This window comes from Thunnus albacares, chromosome 19, assembly GCF_914725855.1.
Source record: "Thunnus albacares chromosome 19, fThuAlb1.1, whole genome shotgun sequence".
Lineage (NCBI taxonomy): Eukaryota > Metazoa > Chordata > Actinopteri > Scombriformes > Scombridae > Thunnus > Thunnus albacares.
In genome coordinates, this window is record NC_058124.1 from 13364448 (window position 1) to 13390139 (window position 25692).

General features: G+C 40.9%; 2 protein-coding genes across 3 annotated transcripts; one reads left to right on the top strand and one right to left on the bottom strand.

Annotated features, from left to right (window-relative positions):
* Nucleotides 1-4183: 4183 nt before the first annotated feature.
* Nucleotides 4184-21432, top strand: susd5 (sushi domain containing 5). 2 transcript variants are annotated; one of them, XM_044335531.1, is made up of 5 exons: nt 4184-4849; nt 6290-6467; nt 10788-10897; nt 14111-14299; nt 15580-21432. In XM_044335531.1, the coding sequence occupies exons 1-5, from the start codon at nt 4762-4764 to the stop codon at nt 17493-17495; spliced, it is 2481 nt and encodes an 826-aa protein (XP_044191466.1). In that variant the 5' UTR covers nt 4184-4761; the 3' UTR covers nt 17496-21432. The 2 variants fall into 2 exon arrangements, with proteins under 2 accessions (XP_044191466.1, XP_044191467.1); XM_044335532.1 differs by lacking the exons at nt 4184-4849; nt 6290-6467; nt 10788-10897 and adding an exon at nt 12957-12996 and having other exon boundaries at nt 15580-20298.
* Nucleotides 21217-25623, bottom strand: LOC122969648 (cartilage associated protein). The gene is made up of 7 exons (XM_044335534.1): nt 24829-25623; nt 23565-23714; nt 22908-23079; nt 22591-22719; nt 22322-22467; nt 22118-22201; nt 21217-21580 (listed from the first exon to the last, which is right to left on the bottom strand). Exons 1-7 carry the CDS (start codon nt 25345-25347, stop codon nt 21509-21511), a joined length of 1272 nt encoding a protein of 423 aa, XP_044191469.1. The 5' UTR covers nt 25348-25623; the 3' UTR covers nt 21217-21508.
* Nucleotides 25624-25692: the final 69 nt, after the last annotated feature.

The window sequence follows — 25692 nt, forward strand, 5'->3', positions numbered from 1 at the left end:
TCAAGGTTTCCCAAAATATAGCCTACCGGCTTCTCAGAAGATTTTCCTTCAGCCCGCCAACCCATGTTTTATGGCATTTTGTTCCATCGCCTTTAGCAAGGTTTGTTATTATTAAACTATTGTTAACAAGTGAATAATCTATCCTCTAGGTGGGGTCATTAGAGCAGAGAGAAGAACATCTGAACAGAAAGGTCGGTCTCAGTTCTGGGATTTGTTTGGACTAACCATGAGCCTAACTATCCTTTATTTTCTCAGGGTCCTATTGAGTGTTTACTAGTGTATAAGGGAGCTTTTGAGTTATTTCATCACACAAACAATATTAGATCATTTGGAATTTTATGATTCTCTCTACAGACACTGTTTCAGATTACAAAAGAAATAAATTACATATTTTACTTATTTTCCTCCCACCCAAAAGTCTCTGTTGATCTACATCAGCCATTCAGGACCAGAGTAAAGTGAGCTGGAGCTACAACCATTAGTTGATTAATCAATTGTTTTATCTTGTTTATCTAACTATTTTGATAACTGAATAATCATTTTAGTTATTTTTTTAAGTAAACATGCCAAACATTTGCTGTTTTCAGCTTCTTAAATGTGAAGATTTGATTATTTTCTTCTGTGTCTTTGAGTTTTGGACTGTTGGTTGGACAAAACAAGACATTTGAAGACAACACCTTTGGGTCTGGGAAGTTATAATGGGCATTTTTTTAACTATTTACTTATTGAGAAAATAATGGTCAGATTCATCAATAATGAAAATAATCATTAGTTGCAGCACAGCAGAGTTTGTGTTAAGTTTCCTGCTAAACATATATCACAGTCATAGTAATTAAACAGTCATATAAGTTATTTCTGAGATTCATGCATCATTTAAAACATAGCAATGGAACAGACATGACTTTGGGACCCCTCAGATAGAAGAAACACCTTGTGTGTGTGTGTGTGTGTGTGTGTGTGTGTGTGTGTGTGTGTGTGTGTGTGTGTGTGTGTGTGTGTGTGTGTGCGTGTGTGCGTGTGTGTGTGTGTGTTGGCGTGAGCACATACATTTTATTTATGAGGCTTGTGCTATAACTTTGTCTTTCATTCACATCTTTATCCATGTGCCACTCTATCTAACTGTATTGCATGGTAATTAACAATCTCTCATCCAAAGTCAAATTAATTAACTCAGCTCTTTGAATAGCTCCATGCCCTTCTCCTCCTGACTTGGCTGTGAGTGGCAGCTCAGTGTTGAATGTGTCCTGATGCTCCCAGTGACTCCATTAATGTCAAGCATGGGCCTGTGTGATAAAGTCAATGAAAGTAGGAAGGTCTTCCTCAGCTGTTGAAACAGTATGTTTGTGAAGTTATTAGGGGTTGAATGCGACTAATTTCTGTGCACTATTCAAGACTTATTTACAAGCTGTAGTTTGGCCTTGTTGTTGTGATTTGTATTAATAGTCTCCTGTTGTATTTATGCTATTTTTAATGTGTTTTATTGGTTGAGTACAGGTTTTAACCTTGCTAGTGGCATAGCTTTACGGCAATGTCTATTGATCCACCACTTTGGTCCAGAATGAAATATCAGTCTGGTGCCTGACTTTTTTTTTTATATCATCAGGTCAAAATTTCACTTTGTCTGATACTTTAGTTATCTCCAAATACCTAACAAACTAATCACATTCCCATCAGCTTCAGCTTTACTTTGCTCTTTGTGTTATTTAGCAAACGTTAGAATGCTAACACACTAAATTAAGATGGTGAACATGGTCAACATTATACCTGCTAAACATCAGCATGTTAGCATTGTCAATGTCAATGACGTTCACATTTAGCTTAACTGAGGGTTGTGTCTAAATACAGCATCACAGATCCATTAGTATAACTGCAGGCTCGTGTTTTATCTTTGCTTTGTCTGTCTATCGGTGCTCCTTTTAGGTTTGTTATGCACTTTGTAAACCTCTGCCCACATTTTCCCTGCATGCTGCTTCAACTCTGGGGTGCCAAAGGTGTTCCTGTTTTTCTGGACACCAGCCCTCACAGGAGGCTGTTACCATGGAGACAAAGTCATACCTTTCCTCCCTGTCCTACACCAGTATGACCAATGATTTCCACTGAGTCAATCACGCACCTGCAGTACACCTCATTCTGTCAGTGACTTGTGTCACATGGGAAGTCACTGGTCTCGCACTCAGGGCAATCTTGTGGTTGCTGTCATGTGTATGTGTGTGTGTGTGTGTGTGTGTGTGTTTACTTCCACAGCACAAATTGCCTGATGGGTGTGTACTGGAAGTCCTGTGAGATTACACGCCCGTGTGATGTCTGGACGTGCGTCTGTCCCCTAACAGAGCCCCCCTGGACACCTGCTGCAAACATAATTCTCACCAGCCTCTCTGAGATGGTGCAGGTGTGAATCACTGTCTCTCTCCTCCTCGCCATCCTGCTCCCCTCTCCTGTACACGACCCCCACCTGTCCAGAAATAGCCCCTGTGCATGAGTCACCTTAAACGCCCTCAACCCAGCCCCTCTAAAAAGGGACATCCATAAGGTGAAAGGATGAGAGGTGCATGAGAGCAGGGTGAAAAAATGTAACAGAGAGACACACAGAAGGGTGGCTGAAATGGAAAAACATCAGACAGGGATAAGAAACCACAATGTAGCAACAGCATGAGTGAGTCCACCACAGGAGAAGGAGGAAGGAGATTTATGAAAATAAAAAAGGTGGGATGTGATGATGTGCTAAACCTCAATAAAAATGCCACTCCTTGTGGAATTTTTTAATCATTGTTTTTTTTTGTATCCTACTCCAAATGTTTTCCTTCTTAAAAAAAAAAAAAAAATTGTATAGCTATTCGAGTGTGCACACATCTGCACACACACAGACGCACATATTGCTTGTGTCCCCCAGGGTCTGCAGTTTTCTCTCACTTCAAATCACACCTATCATCTCTCTTTCAGCAGGGCGCAAGAAAATCTTCCATTCCTCCGATCTCTTTCTCTTCTGCTGCTTCTTCATATTATCTGTTTCTCTCCTTCTTTCCTCTTCGGTTTAAACAGAGAAACAGAGAAGAAGAACGTCTCTATTCTTGACAAAATAATCCCACTATAAGGTTTGTAGCTGTTCTGGAGATTTTTATTGTAGCACAAAAATTTCCTCGGCTGATGACATTTGCCCAGTTTGACTTGTAACTGTTCAAATTTCCATTTCTCTGAGAACTTGAAGGATGTCTCGTCCACGGTGGCTTAAAAATTGAAAATATTCCATAATAGTTTTATAGCTCCATGACAATCAGGCAATCTCTGAGGTCAAGAATAATCTTTTGATCTCCAAATATTCTCTTCTTGTCACTTGTAGATTAGAATATGCCCAAAGATATTGCACATGTATATACAAACAGATACTGCATTAGAGTATGTAGCTTGTTGGGCTTATACAGTATATATACACAAACACTGAACATGTACATACAAACAGATCTATTTTATTCTATTATTCCTATTTTATCTTATTTTATTTTTTACTTACTTTTTTTATGTATAGGCATTCATGTATAGGTATTTATGGTAATTTCTTTCTTTCTTCTTGTGCTGCTGTGTCAAACTGAATTCCCCCTACAGGGGATCAATAAAGTACAATAAATACAATAATACATCTTATCTTAAACATTCACTCATAAGACGACAACTGTGATAAGATGAAGACTGCAAATCACTATCCTCATGCATGCACCTATGCGTGGAGATGGACATGCATTTGTTTCTGTGTGCATTTATCATTTATGAAAAGCATATGTGCACGCTATGATAACTTTTATTTCTCTGTGCATAATGTTTTATATGTTGTAATATTAGTTTTACTGGTGTGGATCCTGCATGTATTGGCACTATGCGGGTTGTTATCTCCACCTGCAGATTCAGCGAACAATGACTGCGTGCTCCAAAAAAGCTCTCTATGGGCTGCGGCCATTCGTCTTTATCTCCCTCACCAAATGGGACACACACACACACACACACACACACACACACACACACACACACACACACACACACACACAGAGAGAGAGAGAGAGAGAGAGAGAGAGAGAGAGAGAGAGAGAGAGAGAGCAGTGGGTTCGGCCCAGCAGAGGGAACAATTCACCTTAATTAAGATTATTATGCTTAAAGGATCAGCTTCATTTGGGTGTACTGAACCTGAGGTCCCTTATTTGGCACTTTGTGTCAATTTGTCTTTAAACAGAAATGCAGCTACAGTTAGTCTTCAATCTAAATACACACTAACACACATTTTAACATGTAGCTGATGCTTTTATCCAAGTCAGCTGAGAACAATGAGCACGTACAGGACCTCCGTGTCTTGCTCAAGGACACTTCGGCAGCAGCTTTTTACACTCTCTCCCTCTCCCTCTCTGTAAAGGAGCAGTCCGGCTTTGCCCTCCCTCAAGATTTTAAACCGTGACGTATTTACTAACGGGGACACGCGAGTTTTCACACCGGTGCTCCATCTGCTTGCGAGGGCGACTATTTGGGAGATAAACTGCGCCTCGCTCTTGAGCCGCTCCGACCGTTTTCTCTCCGTTATCACCCGCACTTGTCAACAAGCTTATACCACCTTCTGTCTCCTCAGTCCATCTCTGCCACCGGGAGGAAAATAGCGGGAGTTTGCTCTTAAACCTGCAAGATTAAACTTGAGAGTACAATTTCCTCTGGAAGTTTTTTGGACACGTTTTTTTCCCCCAACATTTAAAGTGACATTTAGCCGAACACCAAAGGCGCAGAAAGATGCTGGATCGTTGTAACCAAACTGTTTTGTCATTGCTCTTTGGATGCCTGGTTGGTCTTTTCGTGGCCTCTGTTGTAAACGCAGACGGTAAGTCCATATTTCAATCTATTGTAAAAGAAGACAACAACATAAATTGTATTATAAAATACTCTTTATAGCTACTGTAAATATCTAAAGATGACAACAAAACTATAGACATCATGATTATGCATGACAAACCACTGTTTGTCAAACATAATCATAACCTTTTATTGGAATATTAAAGCTTTCATCCAGAAAGTTGGGTTGGCTCCTGGTCATGACCGTTACTCAAGTGCGCACGGTGGAAGCGCGCGCTATCCTTGATTGTCATCTCGTGTCCATCACCCTCAAAGAGCGTTTCCCCCGCTCAGTCCGTAATCCTTTTCCATCAAATTAAATATTTTATTGAAATACGGAGAAAACACAACCTTACACACATAATAAACCTCTGCGTAAAGGGCATGAATGCTGTTTGAGGCGTCAGCGTTGCGCACAGCAGAGTCATCTTTCATCCAGGCTTCTACAGACACAGCTTAGTTCGGTTCATCTCTAGTTTTACTAAAAATATACATTTAGGAGATTTTACTATTTTGTTTTAGGCCTAAAAGCAAATTTTCTTTACTCCGTTTAAGTCATTGGTGTTTAGAAACACTAATGTGACAATGAGGTGGGAATGAAGGGGACGATGTGCTGCTGTGATGCAGTAAATTAATCACACCTGAAGCAATTAGCCATCAATATAAAGTCTTCCTTGGTACTAAAAGTAATATTATATGCCAATTAGAGAATGGTCAAAGATTATTGTTTTGAATTTATTTTGGAAATATGGGCCTTTTATGTGATAAACCCTGTGACTTTACCTTAATTAGGATTGGCACGTCCTGACTGATGATTTACACCTGCGTTTGTAATCTAATGAAAAGAAATATGTGTATTGGTGTGGCAGACATAATCGTGAAACAGACTTTGGTATCAGCCTCAAAATCTGCATTGGTGCTTTGCTATTCCAAAGTATCCATATCCCTTGAATAAAACAGATATATGCTTCATTGTGTAAGTCTCAGGTTTTTCAGTAGCCAAGATGTCCAAAACCATTTAAAAATTGTGGGGTGGTGCTCCCAACCCTGACATATGGGAAATTTTATAAGCACAAAGATTATCCAGAGTTAAAATATTATGACCCTAAAACCAATAATAGATCTTTTAGCCTTCTTTTTTCTTATTGCACATTTTAATTTGTGATGCATGTCTTTTTTCTTCATGAAGGAAGACAAACAAGACAGCAAATATTATTTTAATTGGACTATAACCCACAAAACACTGTTTCATCAGATTGTATCTAATTCTTACAGACCCTACCATTATCCAGAAGCCCAAAAGTCAATTTATTCTCTGCAGAAAATATGTCCACTAACACTGACTTTTTCCAATAGCAGAGGTTAATAACAGGCAATAACAGGTTTCAGATGAAACTTATTCCTCGAACTTCTTGTTCTCTCTCCTCAGGTCGAGTGTTTGTGTTGGACCTGAGGAACTCCTCTGGCCTGCAGGGTTTCAGAGATGCTGAACGGGCTTGTGCCTCACAACACGCCCGCTTGGCATCAGCAGCGGAGCTCCGTCATGCTGTGTTGGAGTGCTACTTCTCCCCATGCACCCGTGGGTGGCTCTATGGAGGCACAGTTGGGTAAGAATGGAAGTATTTGTTAATGCGATTGCGTGTGTTTGTGCGTGAGGGTCGCCATTGTTTTAAGGGACATGTAGGAAGACTCAAGACTTCTCGAGATGTCAAAGGTCATTTTGGTGTGTATGTGCTTCTGTGTGTGTGGGACGGAGGTTGTGGGAATGGATGAAAGAGAAAGGAAGTATAGGCAGCAGCGGCAGTTAAAGAGAGAGCGGTAAGATAGAAGAAGAGAGTGACACATTTCAGGGGGGAAAGAGAAAAAGAGAGAGGAAGAGAGGGAGAAAGACTCCTCTGTTCCTTCCTGGAGGAGGAGGGAATTCTGAGCCGGGGTGTCATGTCGACAACCGCCTCCATTTACACCTCTCATCTCCACGGTAACATGACACACTGCTCTCAGCACCCAGAGACGGGAAAAGACGCACAGACAGACTGGAAGAGAGAGACAGTTGATTTGAGGAAGACAGGTTAGCTTACAGTGAGGTGATTGACAATTTGTTCGCTGTTTTTTGGCGTTAACTAAAAAGGACACACTGAAACGAATGCAGTCTTGGTGTCTCTGGCTCTAATATAAGGTGATTTCAAGCCTGTAGAGTACATGGTGTTCAGTATTACAAGAATGGTGCTGAGGTGCTTCTGCTCTTCAAAGTTGAGCTGAAATACTGCCCTAAATTCTTTAAAAGTGAGAAGCTTTGTTTTACAATGTTGAAAGTGAATCTGTCATCTTCCCCCTGAAGTATCTCCCCTTCTAAGCCAAAACACTTCCAGACAGACTAAAACTGATACATATTTACTTCTAACACAACTGAAATCAGTAGTACATCTAACAAATATTTTCATTATTGACGAATCTGCCATCACAGTTTCCCAGAGGCCGAGGTAACGTTTTCAAATGTCTTGATTTGTGCGACCAACCATCTAAAATCCAAATATATTAAATTTGATACAGAAAAAAATTAAAATACAGAAAATCCACACATTAGTAAAGCTGGGATCAGAGATTTTAGAGAATTTCTGCTATTTCAACACTCAAAATAGTTGGTGATCATTCTATTGTCCATTGATTAATGAGCTAATTCTTTCAGCTACTTCCACAACTGTCTTCAGTGTGTTAAATGGGTTTAATATGATACACTGATAAAGATTTGTTCCATAGTGGTTCATTATGTAATTACTTGGAAAAAACCACACATATTTTCTTATATCATCACTTAAAGAAGAAATACTGGTGTAGTCCCTAACTGGCTTCAAAATGGCGGCTGCCCCAAGAATGACGAATGTGCTTAGAGGAAGAGCTTTTTTTATTTTCCTACGCTCCCTGCTGTCTCTGTGTTGTCCAGCGGACATCAGCTTTCACACCCTCTTACCATGTTTCACAGTGTATCATCCATCTATCGCTGTGTGTCGAAGCATCCAACTCTACGCCCCTTTCCACCTGAACCTACCTCATCCTTCTGGTCCTTCTTGTGTTAGTGAAGAAAATGGAGGTTAAGAAGGCCGGGGGTTCATTTATCACTTGTAATTGGGAATGAACACACAAAGCAAGCCACTTACATATTTCATGTTAGCTGATGTGACGTCGTTCTTCCTTTCCTGTTTGCTCTATGTGAGGCTGTTTCTTGGCTGTCTGTTGTAGGATCTCCTGTAAGTGTTGTTGTTGTAAGTGTTGGCCAGTGTCCTGTACATGACACTGGCCATATACATGACCCATCCCATATACAGTACACCCCCCCCCCCCCCCCCCCAGGTTTAATGAGAACATCAGGAGCTCCACACCTCCCTCCTCCCACCTCCCCTATTTCTGATGACTCAGTAGAGGAGTGATGATAATTAAGTTGAATGACGCTAAACTAACCGAACATGGAATTTCAGACCCGTTTGGAGCTTTACACTGGTGTATCTCATTATGAGAAGTATCATTATAGTGAGTGATCATTTTAATTACTGAATCATAACATATTTGGGACAATACTGGGTCCAAGTACCATGTGTACAAAAATACTAGAATCAAGTGATATTACGTGTAACACCTGGAATTATGGTGGAAAAATAACTTTTCCAGTTATGTAAGAGCTGGGTCTTAAAAAGAGTGTTAGAGATACACTTTGACATTTCTTTTTTCCCTTTTCAACATTTTTCTCTTTGTGTTGATAGTAACAATAGAGAGATTTGAAAGGATATGATGTCCAGATTTAGTCATTTCTTACATTTTATCTATCCATGACTCTTCTCTAAAATAATCAACCTACTCAGACAGGAAGCAATATGCTGCAAATACAAATCAAGTTAGCTTTATATAGCACCTTTGCAAACATTATTCTTATTTTAAAGCATAAAGAAAGGGGCTTGCCACACACCAAAAATAGAATAAACGTAGGTTGGTGTGCATCAAGCCCTAACTTATGGTTTGAATCTTTTTCATTGCCTGTTTTGGCCAGTCTCCAGTTTGTCTACAGTCTCTCCCACAACCTTCACTTCCAATAAATGTCCCTTTAATTCACATCATTTTCTATCTGCAGCCCTCAAACCCTCACAATCAATCAAACTTAATTTGTATAGCAACTTTTGTACCGGTTAGCACAATTCAAAGTGCTTTCCAGGTGAATGACAAGCCAATAATAAAAGTACAAATGTAAACAGTAAATTAAAACCAAAGAGACTAATAAAAACGGATAAAACTGCAATAATAAAATAAATACAATAGATTTCTATGTAGTTTTCATTGTGGTGTTTTGACAGTTTTCCAGAAGGTAGCACTCTGGTGTTGATGCCAGTTAATCAAGTCTGCAGAATGGCTTGACATCATTTGTAGGTCTGTTGCATAATAACAAGTGCTTCTCAGATTGACTCTGCTGTCTTAACATCTTTCTCTTACCTGTCAATCATAGATCTGCTGCCCCGGTAACCAAACACAATAATACGATCAGACTGAATCAACACCAAACACACACCTTTTGGGTTTTCTCCTGTAATAGTAATGTCATGTAAGGTGAGGGTTTTAAGAAAAGGTTATTCATTCAGGTACAACGACTTATAGAGGTCAGTCTTTTTTTTACCTCTTACCCTCTCTCTGTATCTCTCTCTGTATCTCTCTCTCACACACACACACAGATGTCTGCAGGAGCTATAGTTTAATATGAAAACAATCTTTCCGTTTTTTGCCTCTCTCGTGTTTTCTTGGCGATTTCTGTCTTGCTGCCCATTTCTCTCTCCCCCTCAGACTTTTGTCCTTATAAGCTGAAGTTAGCATGGCACAAGCATGCAGTATGACTCACACTACTTCTCACAGTCTCACTGCTCTGCCAGTCAAATTCTTTCCAATTACTGATGCTTTGATTAACTCCGCTGCACACACACACACACACACACAGACTCGCAGACACTCAAGTCTGGGCCGATACCTTTTCCATTTAATGATGCTTGATTTATATCACTGGTCAAACTTGTCATTAATGAAAAGTGTAATATGTCTGACTTTTAATGACTTTTCTGGACCCTGCCAATATTTGCTTTGAATTTTCTTTTCACATGAGGTTGATTGGTGCTGGGAGCTGCTCTGGGAACGTGATTTGATTGGCCGGGGAAGTTTGAGTCATTCTTATCTGCTGCTTTTGGAAGACAAATATATCCTATAAACCTTATTAATGTTGCAACAAAAATAGACCATTTACTCATCGTTTTTTTACTACTGCAGCTTGTAGGCACTGTGCACTGACCGTGTTACTTTTGGACCCTGTTGAATATACGTTTTATATTAGGCCCCTGATGTTATGATTGTCCTATATAAGTTGGATGTAATTCAAGGCTTGTACATGGGAATGTCAGTCACTAATGTGCCATAGTGCGATAATATTGTCCTGCAGGCTACAACTGCTGATACTGCAGCATGTCTGAGCCATGATATGTGTTCCTGGACTCTGATGTCATGCTGTAATAATATTTGATTAGGCAACAAATCTGATGGTGTCCAAAAAAGCAGCAAATATGTGTCTGTGTCTGTATGTCTGTGCCCTTTTGTTCCCCACCAGGACTGTAGCTTTAAACATGATATTATTCAGCAGATATGTGTCATCACTTTTATCAATGGTGTAATGCTGTAAGTACAGGATACAGGAGATGTACCTTAGGGAGTCTGTCTGTGTGTGTGTGTGTGTACCTTAAAAGCAAACACACTGGGTTTAATTATGACCATCCTCAATCCTAGAGTCCCTTAGGGGTGCTTAAAAGCTTCGCTCTAGGCCAGTTGCTCTCAATAAAGTTGTAATTAATAGGTGTGTTTGTGTGTATGTGAATGTTAAATCTATCTATCTATCTATTGATTTCTAGGACCACAGTGTGTAATATTGTGGGCGGTGCACTGAAAGCAGTGGATGTGAGAACAGAAAATGCTACAGAGGAAACAGCACACCTGGACGCCTTCTGCATCAAAGACAAAGGTCAGTAAACACACACATACACAAATGTATGCCCTCATTTTTTAAATCTTACACACATAAGGTGTATCCTGACCTGAAATAGTAGTAGAAACTCATGGTTATGAATGGATGAGCCTTGTGTGTAACAGTATGTGTGCAGTTCTCTTTCCTGAAATATTTAGTGAGGTGTGAAAGAGGCTGTGTCCCTGCGTTCCTTCCATCTACACCTCCGCTTATAACACTCTCCATAATGCTTGTGTGTGTGTGTGTGTGTGTGTGTGTGTGTGTCATTTCTGTGTTTTTACTCATATCATTTATAAACCAATCTGTGATATTCTAATGAATATCAGTGTGTGTGTGTGTGTGTGTGTGATGATATAACTTGATCCGTGAATGTACGTAAGCCCTGACGGAGCTGAAGCTAAATTCCACACACCTATTCCACTTGAGTCTGAGAGGGGAAGGGGACCAGTGGTTGGTTTTGGATCAGACTATTATTGGACATCACCCAGAGGAGGTCTGTAGTCCTTCCTCATAAACAGTAGACCTACTGTGGCTGTTTATATACCACGCACACCCTGAGGCTGGAAGGAACACTCTGCTGTGGGAAAAATGAACAGTACAGATCCACTTAACGCAGGGACAAAACTTCACAGTCAGGGCTGTGGTTGTGGCTACAGCTATGGCTGCTGTGATAAGAGATACTGGAAGTATGAAGTGCCAGTCCAATTATAAGAGCAATATACAATTTAAATATTACTATAAATTATATAAAAGGTTTTGTTAACCTTTATTTAAAGTGGCTATAATCGTTATTTTTTATATTAACGATATCAATTAGAGGTGTCGCTCATAATGACGAACCTACAGTGAATTATCACCAAAATCTGTAGCTCCCCTCGGCTTTACAGAGCTTTATAGCGAGTTACAGCTCATTTTTTAGCTGTGCAGCCCGCAACGTCACTGTTTTGGATGACTCTCACCATTCTCATAGCTGTTTTCACAGAACCCCCCCCCCCCCCCCCCAAAAAAAAAAACACTACCTGTCTACTACCTGCTCAGCACCAAATGGCAAACAGACAGTTAGTGACTAGCTGATGAACATAGTGGATTTAGGATTTAGCAGCTAAAGAGCCAGATATTTCCCTCAGGAGTTGATAGAGACCAAAAACAGAGCTAAAAGAGAGTGGATATTGGATTTACATTCATCAGGTGGACAGAAACACGACTCCAAATGAATGATAATGTTGCCCCTTAACTGCTGGATGTGTAAATAAGCAACAGTTTGCTAGCAAGCAGTGTTGTGTTCACTACTTGCTTCTGCTGCCCCCAAGTGGCCAAAAAACCGGTTAATGCAGGTTTAAGCAGGAGAACCTCATTTAGATTAAAAATCCCTTTTATCAAGAGAGTTCTGGCCAAGATAGGCAACAACAACAACAACGAGTACGCCTACACACAAATGACATAAAACAGACACCACAAAATATGTCTCAAAATACCACAATATCAGACTAAGAGTCTACCGCTTTACTCAAGTGTTTCCATTTGATGCTACTTTATACTTCCACTCTACTACATTTTAGAGGGAAATATTGTACTTTCTACTACACTACATTTATTTAAAAGCTTTAGTTACCTTTAGTTACTTTTCAGATGAAGATTTGACACAATGGATAATATAACAAACTTTTAAAATACAACATATTGTTAAAGATGAAACCAGTGGTTTCCAACCAGTCTTACAAAAAGCAGTGTGTAGTCAGATTTGTTTATCAGGACTTGTTTTTTCTTCTTTCCTCTCCCATTAATCATCTCACAACCCCTCACATTTATCTAGTGACCCTTTTGAGGGGCCTTACCCCTACGTTGGGAACCACTGGACTAAATTAGCTAACTGTATATAAAGTAGTTGAAACTAGCTCCACCTCCAGCAGCTACAACAGTAACATGCTGCTCTAACACTGATGCTTCAGTATTAATAATCTAATGATGTCATATATAATAATATATCAATCAGAGGGACCAAACCAATACTTTTACTTTCATACTTTAACTACATTTTGCTTCTAATACTTATGTACTTTTACTTAAGTAGGATTTTTCATGCAGGACTTTTACTTGTAAGTATTTTTACATTGCTGTATTGGTACTTTTACTTAAGTAAGAGGATCTGAGTACTTCTTCCACCACTGGCCATGCTAAATGCTAACATCAGCATGCTAACATGCTCACAATGACAATCCTAACATGCAAATGTTTAGCAGGTATAATGTTTACCATGTTCACCATCTTAGTTTTCGTGTGTTATCATGCTAACATCTGCTAATAAGCACTAAACACAAAGTATAGCTGAAGCTGAGGGGAATGTTATTAGTTTTGCAGAACTGAAATTTTGAATTGATGATGGCACTAGACGAAAGTTATAGGAAAGTTGTTGTAATTCACCCTATTGTAAATGTGTGTACCAGATTTCATGGTAATACATAAATAGTTTCACTTAAACCCACAAATCACAACCTCATGAAGGCACATAATGAAAAGTCAAAGGATCACCATAGTTAAGGATTTGTTCTATGTGGATCATGGAAATCTACACAAATTTGAATGAAAATCCATACAAAAGTTACAAAAATTGTTGAGAGATTTCAATCTGGAACAAAGTGGTGGGCTGATAGACCAGCCAACACTGTCATCCCTAAAACTGTGCTGCTAGCAAACAATGCAGTGCTTTTGGAAATAGCAGTAACCTATAAGTATAGTTGTACTTGCCAAAACACAATGTTGTCCTGTCATGTGATGTTACAGCGTGTCAATAATTTGAGGCAATGAATATGTCATTATTTGTTAAATAAACTTTGCTGCCTTCTTATTATTAGCCTGAAAACTTAAAGCTGAGTCAGGACAATAGACAGCCGTTATCTCATGACAGTGACATTGTTAGTGGAAGTGTTTGTCAAAATTACATCCACATTTCCCATAAAACCCCATTGCTTCCCGTCCCTTGAGTCATTCTTATCTCCTTTTGTTTACAAATGGGATACTCACACTGGAAAGCTGAAAATAATGAGTGTGGTCATGTTTCATTAACAACACTGTTTTATACTGAATAGGGTTAGCATCATCTTTATCTAATAGTTTAAGAACTCAAAACATTTACATCCAACTTTTTAAGATTGATGTGTCTTTTCTTCTTTTTCTTTTAACATTACATGCATCTGTGTTTGTTGCTGACAGGTGTGGCGTGTGGTGATCCTCCATCCTTTCCAAATGCTCGTATGCAGGGACACAGTGACTTGGAGATGGGCGACGAGCTGCTGTACACATGTGTGCCGGGTTATGTGATGTCCAGTGGACACAGTGCCTTCAGCCTCCTGTGCGACAGCTGTGGAGAGTGGTATGGACTGGTGCAGGTTTGTGTCAAAGGTAAGAAGGTGTTTAAAATATTTATGTTGTATTCTTGTATTTGTATTCCTCTTCAAAGCTCTTGTTAGCTCCCACTGTTGTTAGGTGATGAGTGCCTGATTCCTGGCTTTTGGAAAACAATGTCTCAGTTGTGAGTTGCGATGAAAATGGCTGCTGTGGCACCTCAGTGTGACATGCCATAATGTGGCCCAGTTCACAACAGAGGGAGAAGGGTGCAAGAGTTTTCTATGAAGGCAGAATCTAAAGCTCATGTGCATGGTTAGCTAACAGAGATGTGGACATGTTTGTGCTCTAAACCAGAGGTTCCCAAATTGTATCTGAAGGGTCACAAAATGATTTTTCAGATTTTACTTTTTAATTTGTATTATTCTCTTTTGAAATAATAATTTCACCTATTCAAATATCTAGAAATCCTTCAAATGTATCAATCTTGTGAGAGAAACTATTATACGAATATGTACATGTGCTTGTGTGAACTTGTGAAAGGTTTAAAGTACTTATTGACAGTAATAGAAACCATGTTTGTGCTTCTGAACTGTATGTTCCCATGTGAAAGAGAAACAAAGAACATCTGTTCATGCTGAAGCATATCCTGCCATGTCTGTTTGGCTATAACCACACATAGATTAGTCACAACTCCTTACTCCTTAAGGAGTTTCTGAGAAAGAGATAAAGAAGTATTCGCCCCACTCTTCGGGACTCACTCCTCTGCAGCAGCTTGTACATCCGTGTCGAGTGTGCCAAGCTCTGAGCATTAAATGAAGTGTGACAATACTGTACCGAGAATTGTTTCTTTCCTCATTGAAGTCAAGTACAAGAGGTTGAACTGCTCTCAACTGCTATCATGTTTTGAGTAGGCTATAACCTGTGATGAAGGGTAAACAATAAAGTAGATATTGCTTTATCTTAAAGGAATAGAATAGTTCAACGTTCTGGGAATTTTTAGCATTTTCTTTCTTGTTGAAAGTTAGATGAAAAGACGAGAAGATTGATGTCGCTCTCTTATGTTCAATATGTAGCTGGAGCTAGCAGCCGTTTAGCTTAGCTTAGCATAAAGACTGGAAACTGAGGGATGCGGGGGTGATGATTGGACTTCAGAAAATTACTGCTCCCAGCCAAGAAATAATGAGCTGTTGAAGCACTACATGTGAATCTTTTTCCTTTAGACAGAGCCAGGCTATCTAATGCAAATGCTCTTTTTGATTTCTTTGAGTTGAGCTATATGATCGTGAATGTAGAGAATTGATGTAACTTTCTGTTTCTTCTTTATGTGTTTGCAGATGAGACTGAGAGTCACGTGGACTACGAGGACAAGTTCACAGATTCCTATGGAGGAGCAGAGCACCACAATGAGGGACCAGAGGAAGCTCATGGCGAAGTGTACGAGGAGGTGCATGGAGCAGCATATCCGGAGGGGAAGAGGACTCAGGAGCAGGAAGGGACGAGCTTCAGTTTCGAGGGAGAGGTGGAGCATCAAGACCAGCGTGGAGAGCAGGAAGTGGGAGGAGAGGTGACTGAGCACGGTAGGAAATTTGAAGGAGTTATAAAAGCAGGAGAGAAAGACAAGGAACAGGCTGCTGAGGACTTAATAGGCCATCCGAGGTGGGAACAGGAGAGGAAGGAGGTGGTCAAAACTGATGCCACAGAGGCACCTGTCTCTCTTCTCTCCCAGAAACACCTCTTCTGGTTCCCCTCTGAGGCCTTTCAGCAGGAGGGACACCCGGTCTCCACCAGTCCTGTCACACAGACTACCCAGAGGGCTTCGGGTGCCCAGTCAGATGAGAGTAAAGAGCAGGAGAGCCAAGAAAGGCAGCCCCACCAGCTTCCTGTTGATGATCATGATCATGATCACGAGCAAGACAGCTATGCCGATCATGACACAAATGACCGAGATGATCATGACAACAGCCACCATGACGACCAGGACGTCCATGACGACAGCCACCACGATGATCAAGATGACCACCACAGTCATCAGGACGAAGATGGCCATGATGATGATTCGAAACATTACATTTCAGCTCAGGATGATGATCTGGACAGACGTGGTCGCTATGAAAATCATGATGACCGTTATGACCATTATGACATGGGTGAACATGAAGATGAGCGTGATCATGTTCGCTACGGCAGCCAGGATTATGATGATCGAGAAGATACTTACGATGAACATGAAAGCTACGAGGATCACGAGGATGTGACAGACGATCACACTGACGATGATCAGGAACATCCTGATGGTTTGGAGGAACATCCAGACAGTCGCGACCACGATGACGGCAAGGAACATTACGATACAAGTGAAGACGATCGTGACCACGACAATCTTGATGATCATGAGCACATTGACCATGACAGCTATGACGACCATGACAGCCATGATAGCCATGAAGATAATGACGATGGCCATCCGCATGTCATCTTTTCTATAGAAACAGATGAACGTCAGAATGTCACCCAGAAGGGAGCAGAAGGAGCGGCCACCACGGATGAGACCTGGCTGGACGGGTACCCAGTCGCTCAAGAAGAAACTGAAACAAGTGACTCCACAACAGAAAGGGTGGGACCAGAAGATAGAGAGGGGGGAACTGTTGTCAGGACAACAGACAGACCCAATGAGGTGGAGAAGCCTGTCCCTTACACCAGTTTACCAGAGATGCCTGAGTCTCCCACTAATGACTCTGACTTAGAGCAAGGCGGAGTGGTGCCTCGCTTGATCCCCACTGCTGCTCCTTCTCCTGACAAGCCAGAGCCCTCGAACTCCGACACCCTGGAATACGACACACAACAGGCAGCTCCTACCCACTCCTGGATGGGTGACCTCACCGAGCACCCCTTTCTCAATCATGGCCCGGCCCCACCTGTGCACGACGGCGACGTCATCACTGGAGCGATGGAGGAACACACTGTGCACAACCTGCCCAGCGAGACCGGCGATAGGGGCGAGGTGGAAGGAGAGATGGGGGAGGCAATCTGTACAGGTGAGGACTGCCCTCCCCATCCTCCCAGCTCTTCCAGCCGAGGTCCCACGGTGGCAGCCATAATCGTGGCGGTGTGTGTGATCGCTGCGGCGGTCATTGTCGGGGTGTGGTGTTACCGGCGGCAACAGCAGAAAAGCTCAATGTACAAGATGAATGGGAAGGGGCAAAGTCAGACCAGACAGGGCCAACAGATAGAGATGCAGCAAAAAGTTTAGGAGAGAGCTAAAGAGAGAGGGATGGACACTGACGGAGGGCAGAGACATTTGGGAATTTGGGATGATTCAGAGGAATTTGAGCGGAAAGCACAGCCCCTCATCTTGCTAGACACTACTGCATATTTGAAGATTCTGGATAGGTATGAAGAGATGATTTGGACCACGAAGCAGGTGTGAAAGGCAAAACCTTACCTGTGTGAAAATATAGTAAATATAGTAAAACAACAAGAACTGATGCTCAACAAAGTGAAAAAAGATCATTTGTAAGGAATTTTACTCATCTTTGTCATACCTACCCATTATTTTCAAAGCTCTGGCATCTAGCTGGACAGGTGGAGGGACTGTGCCTAGACTGGACTCAGCCCCAGGAAGGAGATTATAAGGAAATGACCATGTAGGAAAACCACAACAGAGGGCACATCTGCCTGAATATATGAACTGAGACTTCAACCTCCAACGCTCTTGGACATTCTTTTGTGTTACCTTGCTGTTGTTTTTGATGGTTTCATTGACTGCTCTGTTTATTGTCGATGTGTATTGTTCTGGATTTGTCAATCTCAATCTTCTCTTCTGTTTATTGTGTTGATAAAAACTGTATCCCACTCCAGGACAAGAGCGCTGAAGTTCAGAACACTTTCAGATCATTGCAGCAGATTTGCTCGTCCCAAATGAACGACCCGTCTTGTATTAGACTAGCATGAAAGAAAAAAAGGATGATGATGATGATTAGAGCAGATGAAAGAGTATAATGAGTGGTATGAAGAAAAGTGAGGGGGGAAGAGTAGAAAAAGTGGCAGATACAAAACGGGGAGGTGTGAGGAGTGAAAGGATGACAGGATACAGATTTTCCTGTCCCTGTTGGTTTTGACAGTGGTTTGGTGGGAGATTTAGCGTGGGTGTCCAGACTGCAGACTCAGCCCCTTTGTGTGCATGTGTGTGAGTATATGTGTGTGTGTGTGTGTGTGTGTCTCAGGTCCGTGCAATATACCGGTCAGCGGTTGAAGTTCCCGACTGAGGAACCAGAGAGCATGCCGACGGTTTTCAGGCCGACCAGAGATCAAACATTGTGGTGCTGCCATGGCAACAAAGATAACCTAAGAACACAATCACAAATGTTATAATTTAAATTTGAGTTATTATGAATAGTTTGAAATAATCTGACTGCTGTCGGTGTAATGCAAAATTATTATTTTTTTCATGAAAATTCAATCAAAATTGTTATTAGATTTCTAAATAACTTGTGGAGTTGGAGCGCCAATAACAGGACTTTAGGTAAAATCTAAGGCTGGACCACATGTTCTAATATGTGTATCATAATAAATTGTTGTATTTACCTTACCTATAATGATAAATGTAAAGTGAGATATTCATCAGTGGATGATATTTACTTTCATGAGTTCTGATGTTTGTCCTGACTGTAGATTTGTATGTTTCTGTAATATTTACACTTGCTGTTTCCATAATGTGCCAAATACATGAAATACACACGGAAAAATAGAAAAGTTCCAACAGTAAAAAAAAGGGCAAATGTAAATAAATTCAAATAGCCATGAGAGGGTTTAAACTTAAAGATTAGAGTTTGTAATTCATGTGATGTATAAAGATAAACTGTATGGCAATTACTTCAATAGAAAGAGCTTTATTGTAGGTGTGTTAGTGTTAGTGGGTGTTATCTAGTAGACAAGGTACTTTATGGTGTCGTCAGTTGTAAGTATATGTCCAACTTTCCAAAACATCCAGTGTTCTCAGCTGGATTATAAAAAGCTTTTTTAGATGTGTTTTCTAATCTGGTTATGAAATAAGGATTTGGTGGATTTGGGTTTAGTCAAAAACAGCCAATTTCTATTCCTAAATTCAAACTGATAAAAATTATTTCCACATTGTAGTATCTGAGAGTGGAGTAATGATCTAGTGAGGTCATGGGAAATAAAGTATCTGTAGAATTTTTTTTTTTCTTTAATGATGTGTTTTATGTATTTTTACATATTTCCAAGACCTTAATGGTCCCAAGATGTTAAAAAAACATAACCCCTCCCCCAAACACACACAAGACATTCAATATAAAACTAAATAATAAAATCCTGAAATCCAAAATCATATCACCACAAATTAAATAAAAACAATAATAATGCTCACATCAAAACAACAAGGATAATTTGATGGCTTTTGTTAAAATGTCCTTGAAAAAATTCCTTGTAAATCTGTGACCAACACTCCTATAAGCCCCTTTCCTCTTTTAACAATTGGATGTTTAGCGGAAAGCTTTTCCACAACACCATACAGTCTGTTTCTGTAAATATGAACCTCTGACTATAATAACTTTCTGTTTCAGATTGTAGCATAACTGGTGTCGAGAAAATGGGACATATCTCTCTTCACCAGGACAGTCGAGCTCGGTTGATATTAGACATTACCTCTTCAGGTCTTACACAGGGTCAGCTAATCTCCACTCTACTCAAAATCTACTCCACTGCCTTTTACTTCACCTACCACTCCACACTGCTGTTGAAACACAAGTACTGTACTCCTGTAGTCAGCTTTTGTCCATGCTTGAAGACTGAAAATAATCATAGAGAAAGTTAGAAATACAGAGATTACATTTGGGATCACTCGAGTTACATGCAAAACCATGAGCACAAGATTTGAAAGAAAGCAAGTATTAAAAAAGGAAAACAAGAAAAGTGCTACTATTTCATCATGTCTGTTTCTTCTTCATCTCAAAGTGCCTGATGAGTGTGATGTCAGGATGAAGTGTGTACTGTGTATGTGTTCTGTAGGCCACAATAAACTCCTAAACATGTGACTATGGGGTTATTATTACACTGTACACAACTTTGTGTTTTTTATTTCTGTCAGGTTCACACATATCAGACCATGGTCACTTTTGGTGACATTACATTGACTTACATTAATTTCCTGGAGACTTACCTTAACCCTAACCATCACCACTACTTTCCTAACCCCAACCTTAACCACTCACCCAAAAATCATCTTTTTCCCAACTGAGGACACGGCTTTTGTCCCCAATTGGTCAAGTCATCCCCAGTTAACTGGTCCTAAGTTTGAAATTTGTCCCCAAAAGTAGCCTATGACAGACACAACGGACGCATTCACACACACTGTATTTCAGATTTCGCCAGTGAGTGTGTGTGTGTGAACAGTGCTTGACCTTTTGTCAAATCTCGAGGTGTGACTTTGACCTGTGACCTTCACTCCTGACAATCAGGCTTTTATCTTAATTTTTAACCAATGTCCCTTCCACCAGCCATAATCGTCTACTTCTCTGTGACGTGTTCCAAAAATGTTGAAAAACAATAAATGAAAGGAGATGATAGATAAGTACGGGCGAGGGAGAAGTAATAAAACACATACAGTAAAAACAGGCAGGACAGAAAGCGGACGCAGAGTCAGAGAAACAGTAAGACAGAGGGAATGTTCCTCTGTGGGTTTTTAACATCGCTGTGTGATAAACTGCACAGAGACTCAATGTTCAAACATTATTAAACAACTCAGTGTTTCCTCTGGCTGTCTCTCTCTGCTCAGCACAGCCCTCCAGACCTGATCAAGTCTAAAAAGGACCCATGCTGTTCAACTCCATCCACTCCTTTCTATCATCTCTCTGGGAATTTTTATTGGCGTCTGAGTCAAAAATCAATTATTCCCAACTAGTCGCATTCCCAAAACCAGTAACTGTAGTATTGTGATGGTTACTCATGAAATCTGATGTTTGGGAAGTTATTTTATTGTAAAAATGTCCATTTACAACATACACGGTTCACAGTGGATGAATTAATTCATAAAACAGTAACAGTAAAAATATTTATATCTCTATTACCATCGTTCTTGTATCGTTTAGCCACTATGCTGTATGTAAATGCCTCTGAGCTGCATATTTAGTGCACAAAATAAGAATCTAGAAAAATATTCAGGATGTGGAGCTGCAAGTAAAAACACAGTGACCAATCAAAGCCCCTTACAAAACCCAATAAACACGAGCAGTTTTTTTTCCAGTGTTAAAGCTTGCTTTCCAATGTGGGCTCTTCATCCATTTCCAAGAACTCATCTATAAACTCCACCACCTCCCCCTGCAGACACACAGACACAAAAAAGAACAAACCAAAGATAAGCATCTGTTTTATTTCATAAGTGACATTTGCACTCAGTGAATCAGCAGAAATCCTCCCACTCATAGTTCTATCTCAGATTTCTCATACCTGACATTACTTAAGCGATTACAGTCAAGAAGTGAACAGTATTTACCACATGCAGCATGTAATCTGGTTTATGCTGGGTTGCCCTGATGGTCACACTCCTTGTGCTGCATCATAATAATTTAAGGAAATGCCAGTGTCATGCTGCCACCCCATGGAGCTCTGTGATATTGCAGCCTGATAAAAACAGGGCCCACATTGTACTGCAGGGAGTCATGTGACCAGATGGAAGAATCCAGGGTTTTTCCATCATTTACACAACGACAGAGCTGCAAACAACCTAATCAAAACACTAACTGATTTCAAGCAGGTGTATTTTTAAGGATGAACTGTATATTACCTTCCCTTCACTTGACCTAAGATAATCTCTAAGGCACAAACACACTAAACTATGTAAACACAGGCACACACCTCATCGTCGCTCACCAGGCGCTGTTTGGAGAACTCCAGCATCTGTAGCTGCATAGTGGTCTGGTTGTAATACCGCACTGCCTCCTGTAGTACACAGAGGCACAGCAGACAATGAAGAAACTGTGTTCATGTTTGCATTTTGTAAACTGAAGTAGGAATATGAACTGTCTTGGTTTGAAGTGTGTAATCATTAATGTGTCTCACTGATCTCGGGAGGAAATCCTCATCTGTCAGCCCCCACTGCTTTTTGTGGAACTTGTAATAGGCAACATTATTGTTCATGACATCATCGCTGGGGTCAAAGAGCATGTAGCTGGCTGCGCATGGCACTGCGTTTTTCAGGTCATTCACTGAAAACACAACAATTAGAGCTTAATACAGGGATAAACTTTATAACTCCAAAGAATAAGAACGCTCCAGTGTGTGCCAAATGTGCGTCAGCAATGGCAAAATGGTAACAACATGATACTCACGTTTGTAATAGGCGAACTGTAGGTAGTGGTACATGGTGGCCACAAACTTCTCAACGATGAACCCCCCTACGACAGGTGTCAGCTCACTCTCACACCTTACCTTCCTCTCTAGGACCTCTATGTAGTGATCTGGAGAGGAAAGAAAATAAAACTTTGCATTAGACTTTCAAAAAAAAAAAAAAAAACACCACTAACTGCAGAGATAACCAACTTATTGGAGAAGTGGTCAAATGAAAAACAAAAGAATGAAATGCAGTTATGTACTGTATCAACCGGGGAGGAGGCATAGAGGCAGGACGTGATGGGGATTAACTGACCTGCTATAGAGGGGTAAAAATCTTTAAAGTCTTTGACGTCCCTGGGGCCTTCAGACGCCGCAAGACACTCATCGTAGACCTTGAAGAAGTCCCGCAGAGCCAGCTCCATGTCTGACACAGAGGTACGGAAGTTATCTCCGTTATACGCCCTCACGGCACGAACGAACAACATCTGCAACAACACATGACAAAAAACAGTCAGAAATAACTGATCATTTTGGGTACGATTGTATTATTGGGGCAACTCACATGGTTAAACAGGATTTTCTTGTCAAATTCAATATCATTTAAACCATATATAAAATTATTTTTATCATTATTGTTGTCTGTATCAGCAGCACAGATCTTCCTTTGATGAGATTTTACTGAGAGACAAAAATATGATTGAATTTTTGTATTTGTGTAATGAAGCTGAACACCTCCTTATTCACTGGGGCCACTGATGTTTCCCTAAAACCACTTCGGGAAGCACTGGTTGTGTGTGACTCCATATTACCACAAGCTGGCATCACATTATATCTGGCACACCCATCTCACAGAGTCAGTGACTGGATGGTTGTTTGTGCGTGTGTGTATGATGGCATGTGGGTATGAAAGTGCCTTCCTGTGAATACCAGAGATCATAAAGGGGATGTGTCTGTGTGTGTATATTTATACCTCATAGGATTTTGTTTCCAGGTCTTTGAGGTATTCCTCGGCCCCGGGCATGCTCTTGTAGTACGCCATGTTCCTCTGCATCATCTCATCATTGGGGTGTTTCAGTAGGAAGGTGTGGGCAGCAGACACCGCCTTCGCCAGGTTGTCAGACTGCGAGAAAGAACAAAAACACGTTGTTAACAGCTACTTTACATTTGAACTCATCAGTATAGAAGAAAATGAAATTGGTAAAGTGAGATCCTCAACTGATTTCTAAACCTACTCATGCGGAAGACATCAAAACAGATGAGCACTAGCATTAGATGGTGATAATATCTGATCCAAAGAAGCCCCATCTTAAGATTTCTACTATTATAATGTCTATGTAGGAGGGAGGAAACATCAAGTTATAGTCTATCACTATCTGAAGTGAGATTACAAAACTTACATTAGAAGACTACATACTGACTGGCGACAAATTAAAGAAAAATACAACTTAAAGTGTATCAGTCAACTACTGGAGACCTGGTCACCACTCTCCCAAAATATATTCCGTCATTTGGTATTTTGATGATGGAAGTTTGGACCTGTGGGCCTAAAATCTCCCTGTTTTGAAATCAGGTGACTGCAAAGGCCGTAGTTTATGATTCAAATAATTTTCATACTCATCAAACCAATTCAGTGACCAGTCTAAAGGAGCAAGTGGATCCAAACCATGCCAGCCGAGTGGGTGTCACACACCTGTATGGAGGCATGTTAAGGTGTTATGTTTCTCTATTAATTTGCACACATCTGTGCACACACTGTATGATTGTTTGAGTTAATTAAAACAATCACTGTTACATAACTCTAAATATAATTGTAATTCTAACCTTTGACCTGAGATTTTGAGAATAGATTGACTGTGATCCAAAGTTTAAAGCTAGATCACAGTGAACCCTTGTAGAAGGATCAGCACAGTACTAATCTTTGTCCCCTTCTCAGGACTTTATTTCCTCATAATAATAAAAGAACACGAAAAAAACAAAAATAAAGGGTCCCCCCCCCTTTTGCAGGACCGAGCCTCTGTAGCCAACCTGTGTAGCCGTGGCACGTACGTGACGTCAGAACGTATTTCAGGAAAAATCACAAAGTGAGGTTTTGGAGAAACTCTGGATGCACTAGCACCCACAATGATTTGGTATGACATTAAAAAAAAACAAGAGTAAACCTGTCACCTAACTGTCGGTGATCACTTAACATCCTTCTATGGATTTAACCCCACATATTAAACATGTTTGCTTACTTTGAAGTAAGCGTACTGCAGGTATCTGTACGGCTCCCTCCTCTCAAATTCATCTATGGTGTCCCGGCTAGGCATGGCCTGTCTGAAAGCAGGCAGCCCCTGTTTGCAGCGCTTCAGGCACTGCGCCCTCTTCACGACGTTCCCAAACGCCCGCAGCTCTGGAAACTCCGCAAACTTCTCCTCGTCGTCCAACCGGACTGAGCTGCAGTTGAGGTTGCAGAAGGCCTCGCTGTCCCGCAGCAGCCTGTACAGCCTCAGAGACATCTCCATGTACTCCACCGTGTCCTTCCACTTCTCCCCGGTGTACTGGTCCAGCGCGTATTTGTACGCCGACTCCAGAGGCATCAGCTCATGCTTGGGAAAGCTCCTGAAGCTGTATTTTTCATATTGCGAGTTCACCGCAGCGATGGAAAATGCGATCAGCAGCGCAGACAAGAGTCGAGAAGAAGTGGAGGGTGCCATGTTAAAGTTTAGTAAATGGTGGAGGGGCTGGCTGGGATGATCCCGGACGGTCGGCATGCGTAGGACCGCCTCAAGTTCCACCACGTATCCGGATAAAGCCTCACCTCCCCCGGGCGCAGGACAGGAGCAGGCGCCCCCCACCCGCTGGAGCTCCTCCTCCCACTAGATCACAAAAGCATAAATCACTGCTGTTGTTCCTTCTACAGACAGTGCAAGGAAAACCTCACAGAGAACTGACCTTTTATAACTTTACATCATAACTAAAGGATAAATTAAATTAGTTTTTAGGGAAGGGGCAAGTTGAGTTTGCAGTTTTATTCGATTTTAAGGACCAACCAAAGCATTATTCCAATAAAATACTTCTCTTTAATGTTTAAATCTTCTAGGTTACTAATTAGACCC